The sequence below is a fragment of the Falco peregrinus genome, chromosome 8 (genome assembly GCF_023634155.1).
Source record: "Falco peregrinus isolate bFalPer1 chromosome 8, bFalPer1.pri, whole genome shotgun sequence".
NCBI classification, from domain to species: Eukaryota; Metazoa; Chordata; class Aves; order Falconiformes; family Falconidae; genus Falco; species Falco peregrinus.
This window is the reverse complement of record NC_073728.1, coordinates 36,635,426-36,649,529: the sequence shown is the minus strand read 5'-3', so window position 1 is coordinate 36,649,529 and position 14,104 is coordinate 36,635,426. Positions and strand designations below refer to the sequence as shown.

Here is a 14,104-nt window from a genome sequence, read left to right as displayed (position 1 = left end):
CTAGAATGATCTAGAAATTCTACTGAACTTAGAAGTAGCCCTGGCTTTTAGCCATAGAATGTTTTTCTCCATTTATTTTGTTTTGTTGGGGTTTTTTTGGGTGCAGGGGTTGGAGGTGTATGTATTCATTATATATTTTTGCACAACCATTTAGGATGCAAGAGCTACTGTAAACCAAGATACAAGACTGGACAACAGAGTAATTGATCTGAGGGTAAGAAACCTGCTGTGTTGCATGCTTGCCTGCAATTGTTTATTCTTCGCATTTCTAACCCGTGAAGCAATAAAAGCTGTGGATTTGATGGAAGTGTATTGCTGGCCAGAGGAAAAATAAACAATGTATTTTTCTTTTTTTGAGTGGCATTGTGAAACACAGGGTTTTTTAATCCTAAGTGTTCACTTTTCCTGACATTAATCGAAGAAGACTTTACTGGTAGCTTAAAGATCAACATTTAGGATTTGTCATGTGACTATGTACATCAGGGCTTTTTTATTTACAAATGTCAAAGGTGGCTGAATAGGAACAATTTGAAGACAACATTTCTTCTCAAATGTAGTCTTTGATAACCAAAAACTGTAGTAAGAGCTTGGTTTTGGAGCATAAGATGGAAGTTTTGAATTTAATATGTAACTTAAGTGCCGTAATGCGTATCTCGCAAGTGAAATTGTACAAGGCTATGATACCAATTTCATTCTCTTTGGTTCTTCCACAGCATTCATATGCTGTTTTGTTTTTTTTTCTGAAACACCTTTCTTCATTTCAGAGGGACAGACTTCTTTGAATTCATAAACTCCCAAATATTTACTTTTTCTGATCATCAGCAGAAAATGATCTACTAAATCACTTACAGAACTTTTTTTCTTTTATAATGAAACCACAGCTAACACTAAGTGCGTATGAAGTAAGTAACCATTCATATCGACATGAGGCTTTCTGGTCTTTTCCCATATTTGGCTCTGCACAACAAAATTGTAATTAACTTTTCATTGAATGAAGAGTGTGCTTAGCTCATTTTTATGGTGTATCTAGCACTGCCTTCAAAGCTCTGATAATGGCAGTTTCTCAGTAAATCAGTCTATGGGCCTGGGAAATCAAAAGTCAGTTATTGGAAAATTTGGAAGTGTTCTGGCACTGGGATGCTTAAAGCATTTGAACATCTGATCTCCTTATTTCAGCAACTAAAACTACTTGTGCAAATTGTTTTGCTTGGACCAAAGTTAATTGCTTCTCACTTGACCTTATGTATAATACTGTAAACGACTTCAGTTTGTGATTACTTTTCAGGATACTCAGTATGTCATCCTATTGGTCTCTTCATCTGCGTCTTAAATTAAGCCTTTGATGAAAAGAATTCTATGCTAATGGTTGAAAGTGGAAATCATGTAAAGGATCGTGGACTTATGGTAGTGGTAAGGCAGTGTACTAAATTGAAGAGGCAACTATGGGATGCTTGAAGGGCAGGTTTTCTTTGAAATTCTGGTGATGAAGAACAATACTCAACAACACTTCAGAGCAACTTAAGAAAATCCATGAAATTAATGAAATACCTGTATAATAAATGGGAAAGAGCCAAGAACCCCAAAGAAAACAGAGAAATAATACAAAGGGAAATAACAGTTAAAAATATGAGCTGAAAATAATGGCATGAAAGTATCCTTGGCTGTATTTCAGATGAGGGCATCTGAAGAGTAAAACCTAAGAAGGTATATAGTAATGGAAAAAGAAGGGAGACTGTAATGCCAGAATAAACACAAGAGATGTAACAGAAAGGAGTGGGCTGAAGTTCTTCCATCCCTGTACACATTCAGTAGTCCAGCAGCACTCTTCCAATACTTCTTCTGCATCTCTGCCGGTATAGTAATAGAACATTAGTTGTCAGTATTTTGCCTGGAGAGTACAGATGGTGAGCTAAATGGATGCTGCTATAACCTTTTCTAACTTACGTGTCCGAACCATTGTCAGTACACCATTTATTCAGCAACGTTTGGCACCCTGTTTTGAGGTCTGAACCTTAACTTTGCCTTCTACAGAAGCTATTTTTCTCCTTAGCTCCAACAGGAGCCACAGCATGGTGCTAAATAGCTATTTCATGCTGAACAGAAATTCAGGTTAACTTTTTACAAAATTGATGAAAGGATGAAATGTCAAATCTCAGTACTTCATTGCCTTAAGTCTCATCATCTGCATGTATCTGAGGCTGGATGTACTGGCCGCAGCTTTCCCTTGATTAGGCTTAGGTATCTATCCTGCCTTCCTCCTATGTATGGAAAAAGTTTCTGACTGTGTCACACTTGTCTGTGTGTCTTTTCTGTTGCACATTTCATTATTTGCTTCAGAACAAAAGCAGATGATTTTGTAACAGTAGGCTCATGCCTACCATAAACTTGCTTTGTTTGTTATGCAGGAGCAGAAGATTCTAAATAATTATGTGTTACTTTGACCTTTTTTTAAAAGGGAGAGCTGAATAAGCAGAAAAGGTGTTTAATGGAGAAACGGGAAATCCCAGTGAGAACACATGTATGTGCACATTCTAAGCACTGTGTGCAGTGGAATCATGAGAGCAGGGGCACAAAGGCAGTTTGTCCTTCAAAGTAACTGAAACAAAACAAAACAAAAAGTAGTAATTTGTTTTCAATGATTTGGTTGCATGGACTGGAGCTGTAGTATGAATTGGAACTTCAGAGAGCCCCTAAGTGTGCAGCTTAAGTAAGCATGTTGTAAGGAGGATCAGAAGACATGGTAATGTTAAAAGCGCAGAGGGATATCTGAAACTATTAGCATTGCTGTCCCATACCTCTTCCTTCTAGGAAAAACAAATCGTGGGTAGCAGGGAAGAATGGTGACAGAATAGTTCTAACAGAGATGCTGTGATGATCTGTTCCTACAAGTATGGGAGGAAGTCCAACCACAGATATATGTACCGAGTTCTGGTTTCTTCACTGCCCCAGTTTTCTAAGGAAGGAGGAGTCATCAAACATCAAAAATAAGAGATACTATTTTTTGGAGAAAGATTTAACAAACTAAGTGCATAGATCTTGGCTAGACTCAGACTAAAAATAGTCCCTAGTATGGAACTAAAATAATTTTTGTCCCTTTAAGTACAGTCTTTAAAGTATTTAAGCCGTTAAATTTTAAGTAGTGATTAACCACTGAGTTCATTGGATAGGGCCAAATTGTGATAAAGTGGAGCTGCGAGACTCGAATCATTACATCAGTGAAAGGGACTGGATTTCCAAAAATAGCATCACTCCATCCAGCTATGATGTATAACAAGGAGACTTTGATTATGATGTAATAGAAGGAGTGCAGTTAATAATAAGGAAGTTACATTGGTGGAGATGTAATACGCAAAGTATTCTACAGAGATTGTAAGACTTCCATTGTGTGTACATGTAAAAATAGACTGAGTAGTTGCTGAGGAAGATCTCCCAGAGGTGTCTGGTAATTCTGTTTGAGGTTAGGGATGCCAAGTACTTAAATGCCAAGATCCCAAGCTATTGCCATAGTTGTTATTCTGATGTATGGAGGGAAAATGGTGACTAATTAGGGTGGAGAGGTGTTAAAAATCCTTTCCAAGGAAGAGGACTGAGGAAGAATGAATCTATTCCTGATGGGTTAACTCATAAAATACAGATCACATACTTGTGGAGTAGAAAAATCAGGGGTATAGAGACAAGAGAGTTGGGAAGAAAAAATAAAAGCCCTTATACAGACCAAATTTTCTTTTACATAAACCACAGGTGACTGTGAGGAAACCACTGTTTACCTAAGTATGTATTTTTCCTTATAACTTAATGAGGGTCAAACCAGTTGGTTCTAGAGATGTTTGATTTACTGTTCCTTTATCAGAACAATTTAAAAAGGCAAATTGGACCACTGATATGTTTTTACATCTTTACTTTTCTGCTGTTAAGTTTAACTGAAGTATTCAGTGATGTGTAGACTTTCCATGTCTATAAAAACACCTACAGAAACCATATTTCATTAAGATCTGTGGTAGACAAAAAATGAAGACACGTAAAACACTGATTTTAGGATTTTGGTTCTTATTTTCTCTTCCTCTGAAGAAGAAATTAATTCAGCTCATTCAGTTTTAACAATGGACCTGACTGATGTCCTTGTCCTGGCTTATTTGCTATCTCCAGCAGGGTTTTTATCTTAACAGTATCTGTCCAAATTTGACTTCAATTATATGCATTTTGCAGCCCTGATGCTATAATTGTGTCTGCTAATGCACAGCTAATTGAGACCAAAGCGTAGTCTTTTTAGGGTCAGTATTATCTTGTTTAAACTGTTCAGGGTAAAGCATAAACATTAAACTGTATCTTTAGTAGTTTATGGATGTCAGACTATGTTATATGATAATCTAACTGTACACTGATCTTAATGCATTTTTTTTCAAAATAAGTGGTTACTTCAAGCTTGATTTCATTGTGTTGAATTCAATTTACTCATTTTACCAGCTTTGTTTTTCCTGACTGAATTCAAGCTGTAATGAACAAGCAGATGTACGGTTTATTTTATTGTGGATAGTGGTTTGGTAGTGAAGACATAACACAGCTCCAGTTGTTTTGACAACAAACTTCATGTTGGTATCTTCTTATACTAAAAGTAATATTGACATTTGAATAAAAGTTTACTTCAGTCGCTTTGGGGTTAAAAAAATGTTACTTAACATAAATCCTATTTCCTAGAAAAACTTTAATCTCCCATATATATAGTAGAGGAATTGCAAAATTATTTAAATTATTTCAAATAATGTATATATCTAAAATAATATAGATTACATTATTTCCCCTTGTTATTTAGCCTACTTTACGAATTTAGTGATTGTTCAGCTAGTAAACAAAAAAGCCAAACTGAGGTGAGAGTGGAATAAGTTCTACAGCTGATCTGAGAGTAAAAACAAAAGTTCACAACTTTGCATGTCAGTGCCTCAGTCGCACCTCTTTGAGATACGATCTCTCCTAAGGTGTTAACTGCCCTCAATTCTGTTGAAACACATCTGTTGGTCTCTGGCAATTTACATGGCTATTATTCTAACACTGCAGCTTGTGCTGAATGAAATGTGGGAATTGTTTTTATAATCTTGCTTAAAGTGTTAAAATAATCTCTGTTCTATTATTATTAGTGTTTTCCTTTGTGGCATTAAAATAATAAACAGGCAGGTGAAATTAGAGTGAGGTTATGACCGTCGTATTTCAGCATTGTTAGCTAAAGGTATTTTCTGCTCTCTGTAACAAAGGTGATTATTAAAAATAACAAGTTTTCCTGTAAAATCATCTCTGCAGGCCAAGTTAAAACATTAACACTGTTAACTGCAACAGCATTTAAATGGCCTGAGTTTATTTTGGTTTCTGTTTAACTCTTGCGTATTTACTGCCTTTGCCATAGTCTCAGGTAAGATAGTTTGTCAATATATATGTGGAAGAGTTCATATTAGAGTAAACACTACAGGAAAAGAATGCCATGGTAAAATATTTTTTAAGGCTAAGGTAAAAATGAATTCATTTTGACAGCTGTCTTTCTCAAGTTTGCTGTGTTGTACCTAAGTGTGGTAGTGCAAATGGTGACTGCGTTACCTACCATTGTACCAAACATGGTAATACACATACCAGCATCTCTCCAAAGACAGGATAACAGCTTGAATTACTTTCTTCAGGTATATTCTCTTGCTTTTTGTCCTAAACATTATACCAGTGCAAAATATGTAATTAATTTTGAGAAGATTTGCTCCGTGTGTAGATACAGAATCATGTTTAAAATCTTTGGAAAGTTGTAGTGGCAACATAGAACTTTTGAGGTCATCCATTTGACTCCACTGCATGTTGACAGTTGCAGTTCTTTAGGAGCTTATCTCAGATGTCTTGTTGGTCTGTTTAATTCTTACAAGGAGACTGCAGTATCACAAATTCTCAACAGTTACCCTTGTTGGCAGCCTGAATGAATGGGCACTGAAACTCAGCTACCTTTGGTAGAAAGAAGAGTGGTCTTGTCAGATGTAATTTGACCTACAGAGAACAGCCGTTTTTCTTTTCTTGGTCTGTAGTTAAAAAAAAAAAAAAAAAAAAGCTTTAGTGTCCAGATCTGTGAATTTGGCTGCTTCCATTTTTTTAAGCATAATGTATCATTATAGATCAGATTAAGAAGACAAAGCCTTTGCTCTGCATCCTCTCTAAAGCCAGAAGGAGTTACTACCTGATGATCTATTGTTAGTGGAGAGCTGTGTTAGTTATCGACTGGATGTGTTTCTGTGCACACTTTTAGGTCAGACCAAGTAATTGCTTTGAGATGGGGTTTAGCAACCATTTTTCTTTTTTCTAGGACTGTATAACTTAGGACTCCATTCTTAGCTGCTCTGGCATGAAACTGGTGGGAGTTCATTAGAAAGGTAGAGGCGGAATTGTTACTATGCTGCTTTAAAGAAATGTTACACATTTTGTCTCTTTGCATTTTTAGAAATTTGTTTAGTTTATCAAAAACTGTATTGGTAAACCCAAATGTGACTGTTTTAAGTTGTTATCGCTTGGAAAAATGGCTTTTAACTTCCAGGTAGGAGATGGTTAATAAAATAAAATAAATACCTTTTTGAATCATCCTGGTGCTTTGATGTTACACTGCCAAATTATGCCCAGAACTCGGGCGAAGTGTTCGCATATATCTGATTCTGGGAGACGCATGTAAAAAAGGTGAAAAAGTTTGAGGGTACTTTTGTAACTGTTGCTCAAAACCTCAGTTCCTTAATTTTGAAAGTAGTGGAAGTAGCAGCTGCGGTTAATGCTATCAGACAGTGAGAACTGCTAGCTATTATTTACTAGACTCAACCACTTACACTCCTGAGATACTTTATCAGTCAGCTAAAATTGCAAATAACTCCAAACTACTACAGATTTGCAGTATTCTTACCGTTTTCTCTTTTGTTTTTTTCAGTGACGTGTTACCTGTCTTGCAGAGATGATTTATGTAGCTTTATTTCAACATACCTACTGACTGCCTGTCTAAATTTGGGTGGTTATACAATTTGTTTTGGTTGGGGGTTTTTTGTTTTGTGGTTTGGTAAGAGTCATGTGAAAAAGCCCACAAGGCTGCTCTTACCCTAACTGAAAAGTTGGGTACCTTTCAGAAAGGAGAAGTAAACAGTGCTATGACGCAGATTGTCGTAAAGAACTGCTCTCTTAGTTGTTTGCAAGAATTCGTTAGGTTTTAGAAACGCTTCTGGGTTGCTAACTGTCAGGTCTTAAACACTGCAAGCACAAAATCAGATATGAGTTCAGTGTTGACGTATTGCAGTGTTTTCAGCATTCTCGAAGGGTTTTTTTTTTCTTCACACCAAAGCCCAAGAGTGTTACAGGAACATTTAGTGTAGGTATTTGCTAACCAGATAAGTAGCTTGACTATGCCACATGCATAAACAAAAAGATGATGATTAATTCAGGTAAATCTACTTTTGTTTTCAATTAAATGTACTTTTGGAGTAGATTTTAAAAAGAACAGCAGTTCACATGATCAGGTGTTATATGGACTGTTTTAAGTGCTGGGAGTTCAGACCCTGGCTTTGGGATGTTTTTGTGGCAGTGTTGTACGTGGTTAACACATGGCTATGTTTTTACATAAAAATGTTTTATTTGGTAGCCTTTAATAGACACAAGCGTTTCTACCTTATGTAAGTTATTGAGGGCTTTGCTTTTATCATGCTCTGTATATTTACTGCACTTGTTCTAGTTGTGTGCTGAAAGCTTTTTAATAGGTTTAGTGGTTTTATTCAATTTATTACTATGAAAACTTTATTTGCAGAAGTACTTCTCATAAATCAGTGATTCTTTAAACGTAGAATTGACTGTAGTGCCTCCTTTGTAACTGAACATGCCATAAATTGAAATGAGGATTTTCTCTTGTTTCCTTTGCTGTTTCATTTTGTGTAATAAACAATTACCAATTTGCACTTTTCTCTGTTTAGGCAAATGCAATGATCAAGTGTCCCTAAGAGAAGAAATTCACCCTTCCAGCTGTCCAGAAAAAGAGACAGAGTCAGGAAAAACTAACTTAGGATTCATTATTTTATCTTCTTCTTATAGACCTCCACTAGTCAGGCAATCTTCTGCCTTCAGTCGGGTATTTGTCAGCTTTTCCGAGAAACTCTTATTCGCAAGGGATTTGTGGAAATTCAGACTCCCAAAATCATTTCAGGTACTGTATATGTGATCGAGCAGCTACAGGTCTGCTTCTTTTACAGTTGCTCAGCATACCTATCTGCCAAAAATTTAATAAGTTTTTATTTAAAAAAGATAAAGTTCTATTTCTAATTCAGGCGCAACATAGCAAACTTTTCCTAGCAGGTATCAAAGTTGTTCTTTACTTTTCTCCTGACTTTGGATGTTAAAAGAATGACAAGACAAATACATGCATCTGATTTATGTACTCTGCAGTGCATTTAAAGCTTTAATTTGGTTAAATAAAGATTGTATGCACTGTTCTTCAAATTTGTGTTCTCCACTTGTTGAGCACTGTGAGTTCCATTCCCAGTATTAAAGAATATAGTAAGTTATCATCATAATAAATAAAGTTATCATCATCATAAATAAGTTACAACAACCATATCATGGTATAAAAAAAGATGATGCCATTATATACAATATGTCACTTCTTTAGCAATGAGTATGTGGCTGAATAGAAAATGGTAGGTCATTTTTCTGAAAGCGTGCCTAACAGTTTCAGCCTGACTAAAGGTCTGGAAATGTGGATTTTGCTTCTGGTTCTGTTGTTGGATCTGCTGTATTGTTTTCAAAAGTCAAATTACTTGATTTACTGATGGGTATTTTTCTCCCATCTTATTGGTGTCCTTTGAGGTTTTGTTGATGCCACTACAACGTACAGCATGGAAAATGTAGGGTGGAATATTTGTATTACTCTCATTGTATGTGCACTCATATGCATACATTTTGCCTACTGAATTTTATAGTCCTCTGTATTTTTGAAGACAGCTCTTGATTGTGGTAAAAAAGGGCTTTTTAACAGAATATGTGTAAGCACTATTCTTTCAACATAGAAAGTATTGTTGAACTATAAGATTAGGTAACTTTTTTCCTAACAGACAGCTGAAACAGCATGAAGTACTGAAGAGTCCCAAGTAGTTTATTTATGTAGGACCTTTGAGGAAGTGTGCTATTCTTGCTGTGCAGTGTACCATTGAAAGCAAGCAAACATCCTATTGTTTGAATGAGATCATACTTCGTAAAAATAACTAAGTTAAGTCGATGCAATCCTTACTAAACTTTGAATTTAATATCATAGCTGTTTTAAGATCTGAGATTTTTTAAATTGCCTGTATTCACAAATAACTGTAAATATTCACTGAAACCATTTCAGTGGGAGTAGTGGTGATGAAAAGAAAAGAAACAGTAATCTCAGTGGAATGGTTAGTAATAATAATAATAATAATAATTAGTAATTTACCTAGAGTAATCTTAACATTAGAACTTTTAAAGATTATTAACTAATATTTCACTCTGGCATGCTTTTGTTAGCAAGTTAGGCAACTAGAACACTCCTACCACACAGTGGGAAATTGAAAGGTGAAGTGACTCAGCTGATAGTTTTGGTAGGCAGTTTGCAGTAAAGGATTCAAATGTGTGTGTTCTTGGTTCTTGTTCTCTCAAAGTAACCTCCTATGAAAATTGCCTTAAACTGAAAAAGCTTTATACCTTTGGCAGATGTCCTCTGGTAAATAGTTTTGGCTCAGAGAGATATTTATGCTTTCAGTTAGAGAGGATGATCCTGGCAAAACAGGATATGCACTTTCGTCTTGGGCTCTGCATCTGGAAGCCTACGTCACTGTAAAGATTGGTTTCCACAGAAGTGTTTTGGACCACGAGTAGATGTGGTGGTGGTGGTACAAGCATGCATTTTCCCTGTTCTAACTTTGAGGTAAAGGACAGCTGGGAATAGCAACATTTTAAACTACCCCAACTGAATTTGCAGATTTGCAAGACGATGAGTGACAGCCCTGAGCTGCAAAACTTCCCTTAGCATTAATGGATGCAGACGTATCTTTTTGCTCTAATAGGCTTTGATGAAAAATCTCCTTCTAATCTCTAAATGGAAGACCAATAGTCTATCATTCTACCTCTGATTTGTTCTTTACATTTTTATTTTAATAATTATTGCAAGCATTTGCTTTTCAGCTGCCAGTGAAGGAGGAGCCAATGTGTTTACTGTATCATACTTCAAAAGCAGTGCCTACCTAGCTCAGTCCCCACAGCTGTACAAGCAGATGTGTATATGTGCTGACTTTGAAAAGGTTTTTTGCGTTGGGCCAGGTAAGAAAAGTGTTGGTTTATCCAAAGTGTGTGAAGTATGCAGTGATGGCTTTTAGCACCTGTGATAAAAATAAGATAATATGCACACTGAAAGCTTTGAATGGTTTCACTTAATATAGTTTCACTTACCAAACACAGATTTCAGTTGGGGTGACTAATGAGAGTAAAGTTGGCAGAGAAGTTGCTAGAATAAAACTAAAATGCTGAAATAGGGCTGGAGTACTCCAGTGCTTGCTGTTCTGTGAAGAGAAAGAATATAGAGTTGCATTGGAGATTGATAGTACGATGAAGTTACTAAAACATGGTACAACCCTGTGGTTACTAAAGCCATAGTTTCCTATTAACCATGTTCAGTAGTCATTGCCTAGTTGCCTTTATTTGCCCAGTAGTAAGCAGTTAAAATAGGCAAGCTAGGTTTTACATACTTCAGATTGCATATTAACATACGCTTACCCCTTGCTTTTGTGTATGTACCAAATAACTTTACTTAGAAACTGCATCCTTTCAACTGGGCTGTCACTAAATAATAAAAAATGAATAATTTCCAGACTTATGCTCTCTTTCTTAAAAGCTGATAGTACATGGCCTCTTTAGGTTTTTTTCTAAGTTTTTAATAAGTTTTTTGAATTAAGTTTTAATACAGCATTTTTTTTCTAAGACGTCAAAGACCAGTTTAAAGAGATGTAAGCTGGAAATGCTGGGAAAAAAGTAACAATTCATAAAATAATTAAAAAAAGATGCAAGTAATTTAGGAGATCTTAAATTTCTTGTTAATTACTGACAAATGAATCATGGTTTATAGGAAGACATGTTTATATTAGACTCATATATCTGAAAAAAACCACACCAAAAACCACAACAAAAAACCAATACCCCAGAACACACACAGGTGCACACGTCCTTTTCCTCTGAAAAAGGCGGTTTTCAAATCTCAAAGTTCTTGTGTGCCTGAAAGCTTGTCTGTTTTTTCCATTCTGTCTGTTGGTCTAACGAGATCCTGCCTTTCTACAGGTCTTGTGTGTCTTGTCTCCTTTGAGCACCACAGCTACAATAATGCTGTCACTATTACAAATGATGCTCTGAGGCAGCTAGTTTTCTTTTTGTTTTTCACTGAGAATTGTCATGTCTAAAGAAAGCATTGTCTACTTGATCCAAATGCTGATGTGATTGATTGTCAGTTATTTTTCAAAATGCAATGATCATTTCAGGTTTGTTAGAATTTCTGTTGTTTAATTTTACAGTATTTAGAGCTGAGGACTCCAATACACACAGACACCTGACTGAGTTTGTTGGTCTGGATATCGAAATGGCTTTTAACTACCACTATCATGAAGTGGTAGATGAGATTGCAGATACCTTGGTGCAGATATTCAAGGGACTTCAGGAAAGGTAATTAAGAGCATTTTCCATTTCGTGAGCAACTTCGAGATCTCTGGCACTGTGGTATGAAATGGGCGAGCATTTTATCCTCAGCTTGTCAGATAATCGTTAGTAATCTGATTTATGACACAACTTTGAAACAAACGTTTTTGCTTTACTCTTAACTATTTCCTTGTGCCTAATTTTTGAAGTTCACTCAAGCCATAGGCCAGCAAACTGTCTATTTTCAGCCCAGGTTGCATCTCCTAGAGTATGCTAGCTTGCACTAAGAAAACTTACTGTTTAATGTTGGATGGACTTCCTCACAGAAATAACCCATCATTAATTTAAAATGTCCTCCTTTTTGTGCCACTACAGGTACACTGGTTGTTCTATTTTGAAATTAATATTTACTATCTAAGAAAGCTTTTCTGAACCAAATTTATTGTAACAGCCTGCATTTGTGCCCTGAAAGCAGCAAAGATTATTTTCCATTATTCACAGTCTTAACTCAGTAAAAAGCCAGGCCAGGAATTTAGGAAGTGGTTTTCATTTGCTTACAAATTAGACTATCTTGCCAGTGAAATGAAAATCTTTTCATCTGTCTAGAAGGAAATTTCTCTTTTATATTTAAAATAGGATATCACTCAAATCAAAGAAGAAACCAGGTAAATATTAAAAGTCAAAGGGATGGTTTCTCAGTGTCTTTACTGTGAAAATTGACCTAGTCCATTATTTCTTACAAAAGGAACAAAACGGAAGTAATAGTAAAATATTAACATATATATAATTGACGTAGATGCATCAACTTACATGAAACACATTATTAGGATTGAACAGTTTCTCCAGATGTGGCTTTAACAGTTTTTTATGTTGCAAGAGGGACCTCTTGTGGCAAAATTGTATTGCCATTGCAAAAGCATTATTAGATGCAAGAAGAGTACATTTCTTGATTGTTTTGTATTTTGTTTCTTTTCTTGTTTCCTCCTGTATAGATTCCAAACGGAAATTCAGACAGTGAACAAACAGTTCCCATGTGAGCCATTTAAATTTTTGGAGCCAACTCTGAGGCTGGAATACCGTGAAGCTGTGGCCATGCTAAGAGAGGCTGGGGTTGAGATGGGTGATGAAGAAGATCTGAGGTACTTTGGCAGTACACAGATGTGTCAGTCTTGTGAATGTGGTAGTAACGTGTCAGTTTTGTGCTGTGCAACTGACAGCCTCCAAGAAGGAAACACAAGCTTTTAGAGGAATAAACAGTATTTGCATTCAGACCCCTTGACAAATAAATGAATGGATATGAAAATAGCCCCTTCTTTTAATATATACTATATGCACAAACTCTGAAATCCAAAAGAAAATAACTTACAACATAAAGTGAGAGTAACTTGAACCTTCTAAGGATAAGAAACATTTGTTTTTCTAATAATCGCAGTCCTTCATGTGAATTGTCACATCTTTGAATAGGATTAAACAAAAAGATTCTTCAGTATTAAGGTCTTTCTTTTGAGTACCACCTTCCCATTTTTATTTTCTACCTCTCAGGAAAATGGTTAATGCAGTCATGATTGCATTTCCACTGATCTGCTTAAAGATGGATTTAATTTTTCTGAAGACACTTAATAAATAAAAACATTTCTGTTTTTTCCCATAAATATACCCAGTACCATTAGGATAATGTGTGATTTTACAGTTAAACAATCCATGCGTCAAAGGAGTTTCAATTGTAAGAGTTTGATAGAGCAAAATAATTTCCCCAGCAACTGCTTAGGATGTTTCTCAATTATTGTGCCCAAGAAGAAATGGCTGTAGAAGGTATATGCCAATAGGAAACAGAGCACACAATTCTTCAGTAATCAGAATATGACGACTAGGAAGTAGTTATATTAAGAGCAAGAATATCTTTAGGTATCAGTTAATTTAAGGGATTTCCAGGACCAATACAAAATATTTAGGAACAGAAATAAATATACTTTATTTCTGAAATTTGTGTCTGCACAAACCAAACCATTCAGAACAAAGTACTAGATTTTTCCAAAGAGTGGGGTGGAGCAGATCTGTAGCTTGAAATCTTTTTAGCTTGATGAACTATGTAATCAGTACAAGTTTAAATCACTTAATTTTATTGGTGATAATTTGTTTCAGCACACCTAATGAAAAGCTCCTGGGACGCCTGGTAAAGGAAAAGGTAACAATTGTTTTAGAATAAATAGATTTGTCATTGAATCTGAAACATGATGTCATGGAGTCTTTGGGTGGATATAAATGCCTACTTCATGTAAAACAACTTTTTACACACTCATTGAGAATACGGTATGTCAGAACATGCAGAAGCTGTGAAGAGTTTGGGATTAACATGAGCATTTTTTAATTGTCTGACTGCATCCACATTTTGTCACAGCTTATTTAATCTACTGACAGTTTTGTC

At 35.7% G+C, this 14,104-nt stretch overlaps 1 protein-coding gene across 1 annotated transcript in view; it reads left to right on the top strand.

Annotated features, from left to right (window-relative positions):
- Positions 1–14,104, top strand: part of DARS1 (aspartyl-tRNA synthetase 1) — a 41,337-nt gene that overhangs the window by 22,998 nt on the left and 4,235 nt on the right. Inside the window, exons 7-12 of the mRNA XM_055811762.1 lie at positions 155–214; positions 8,077–8,188; positions 10,183–10,317; positions 11,559–11,706; positions 12,672–12,818; positions 13,822–13,864. Coding sequence (XP_055667737.1) covers positions 155–214; positions 8,077–8,188; positions 10,183–10,317; positions 11,559–11,706; positions 12,672–12,818; positions 13,822–13,864 — 645 coding nt within the window. The remainder of the gene's footprint in view (positions 1–154; positions 215–8,076; positions 8,189–10,182; positions 10,318–11,558; positions 11,707–12,671; positions 12,819–13,821; positions 13,865–14,104) is intronic.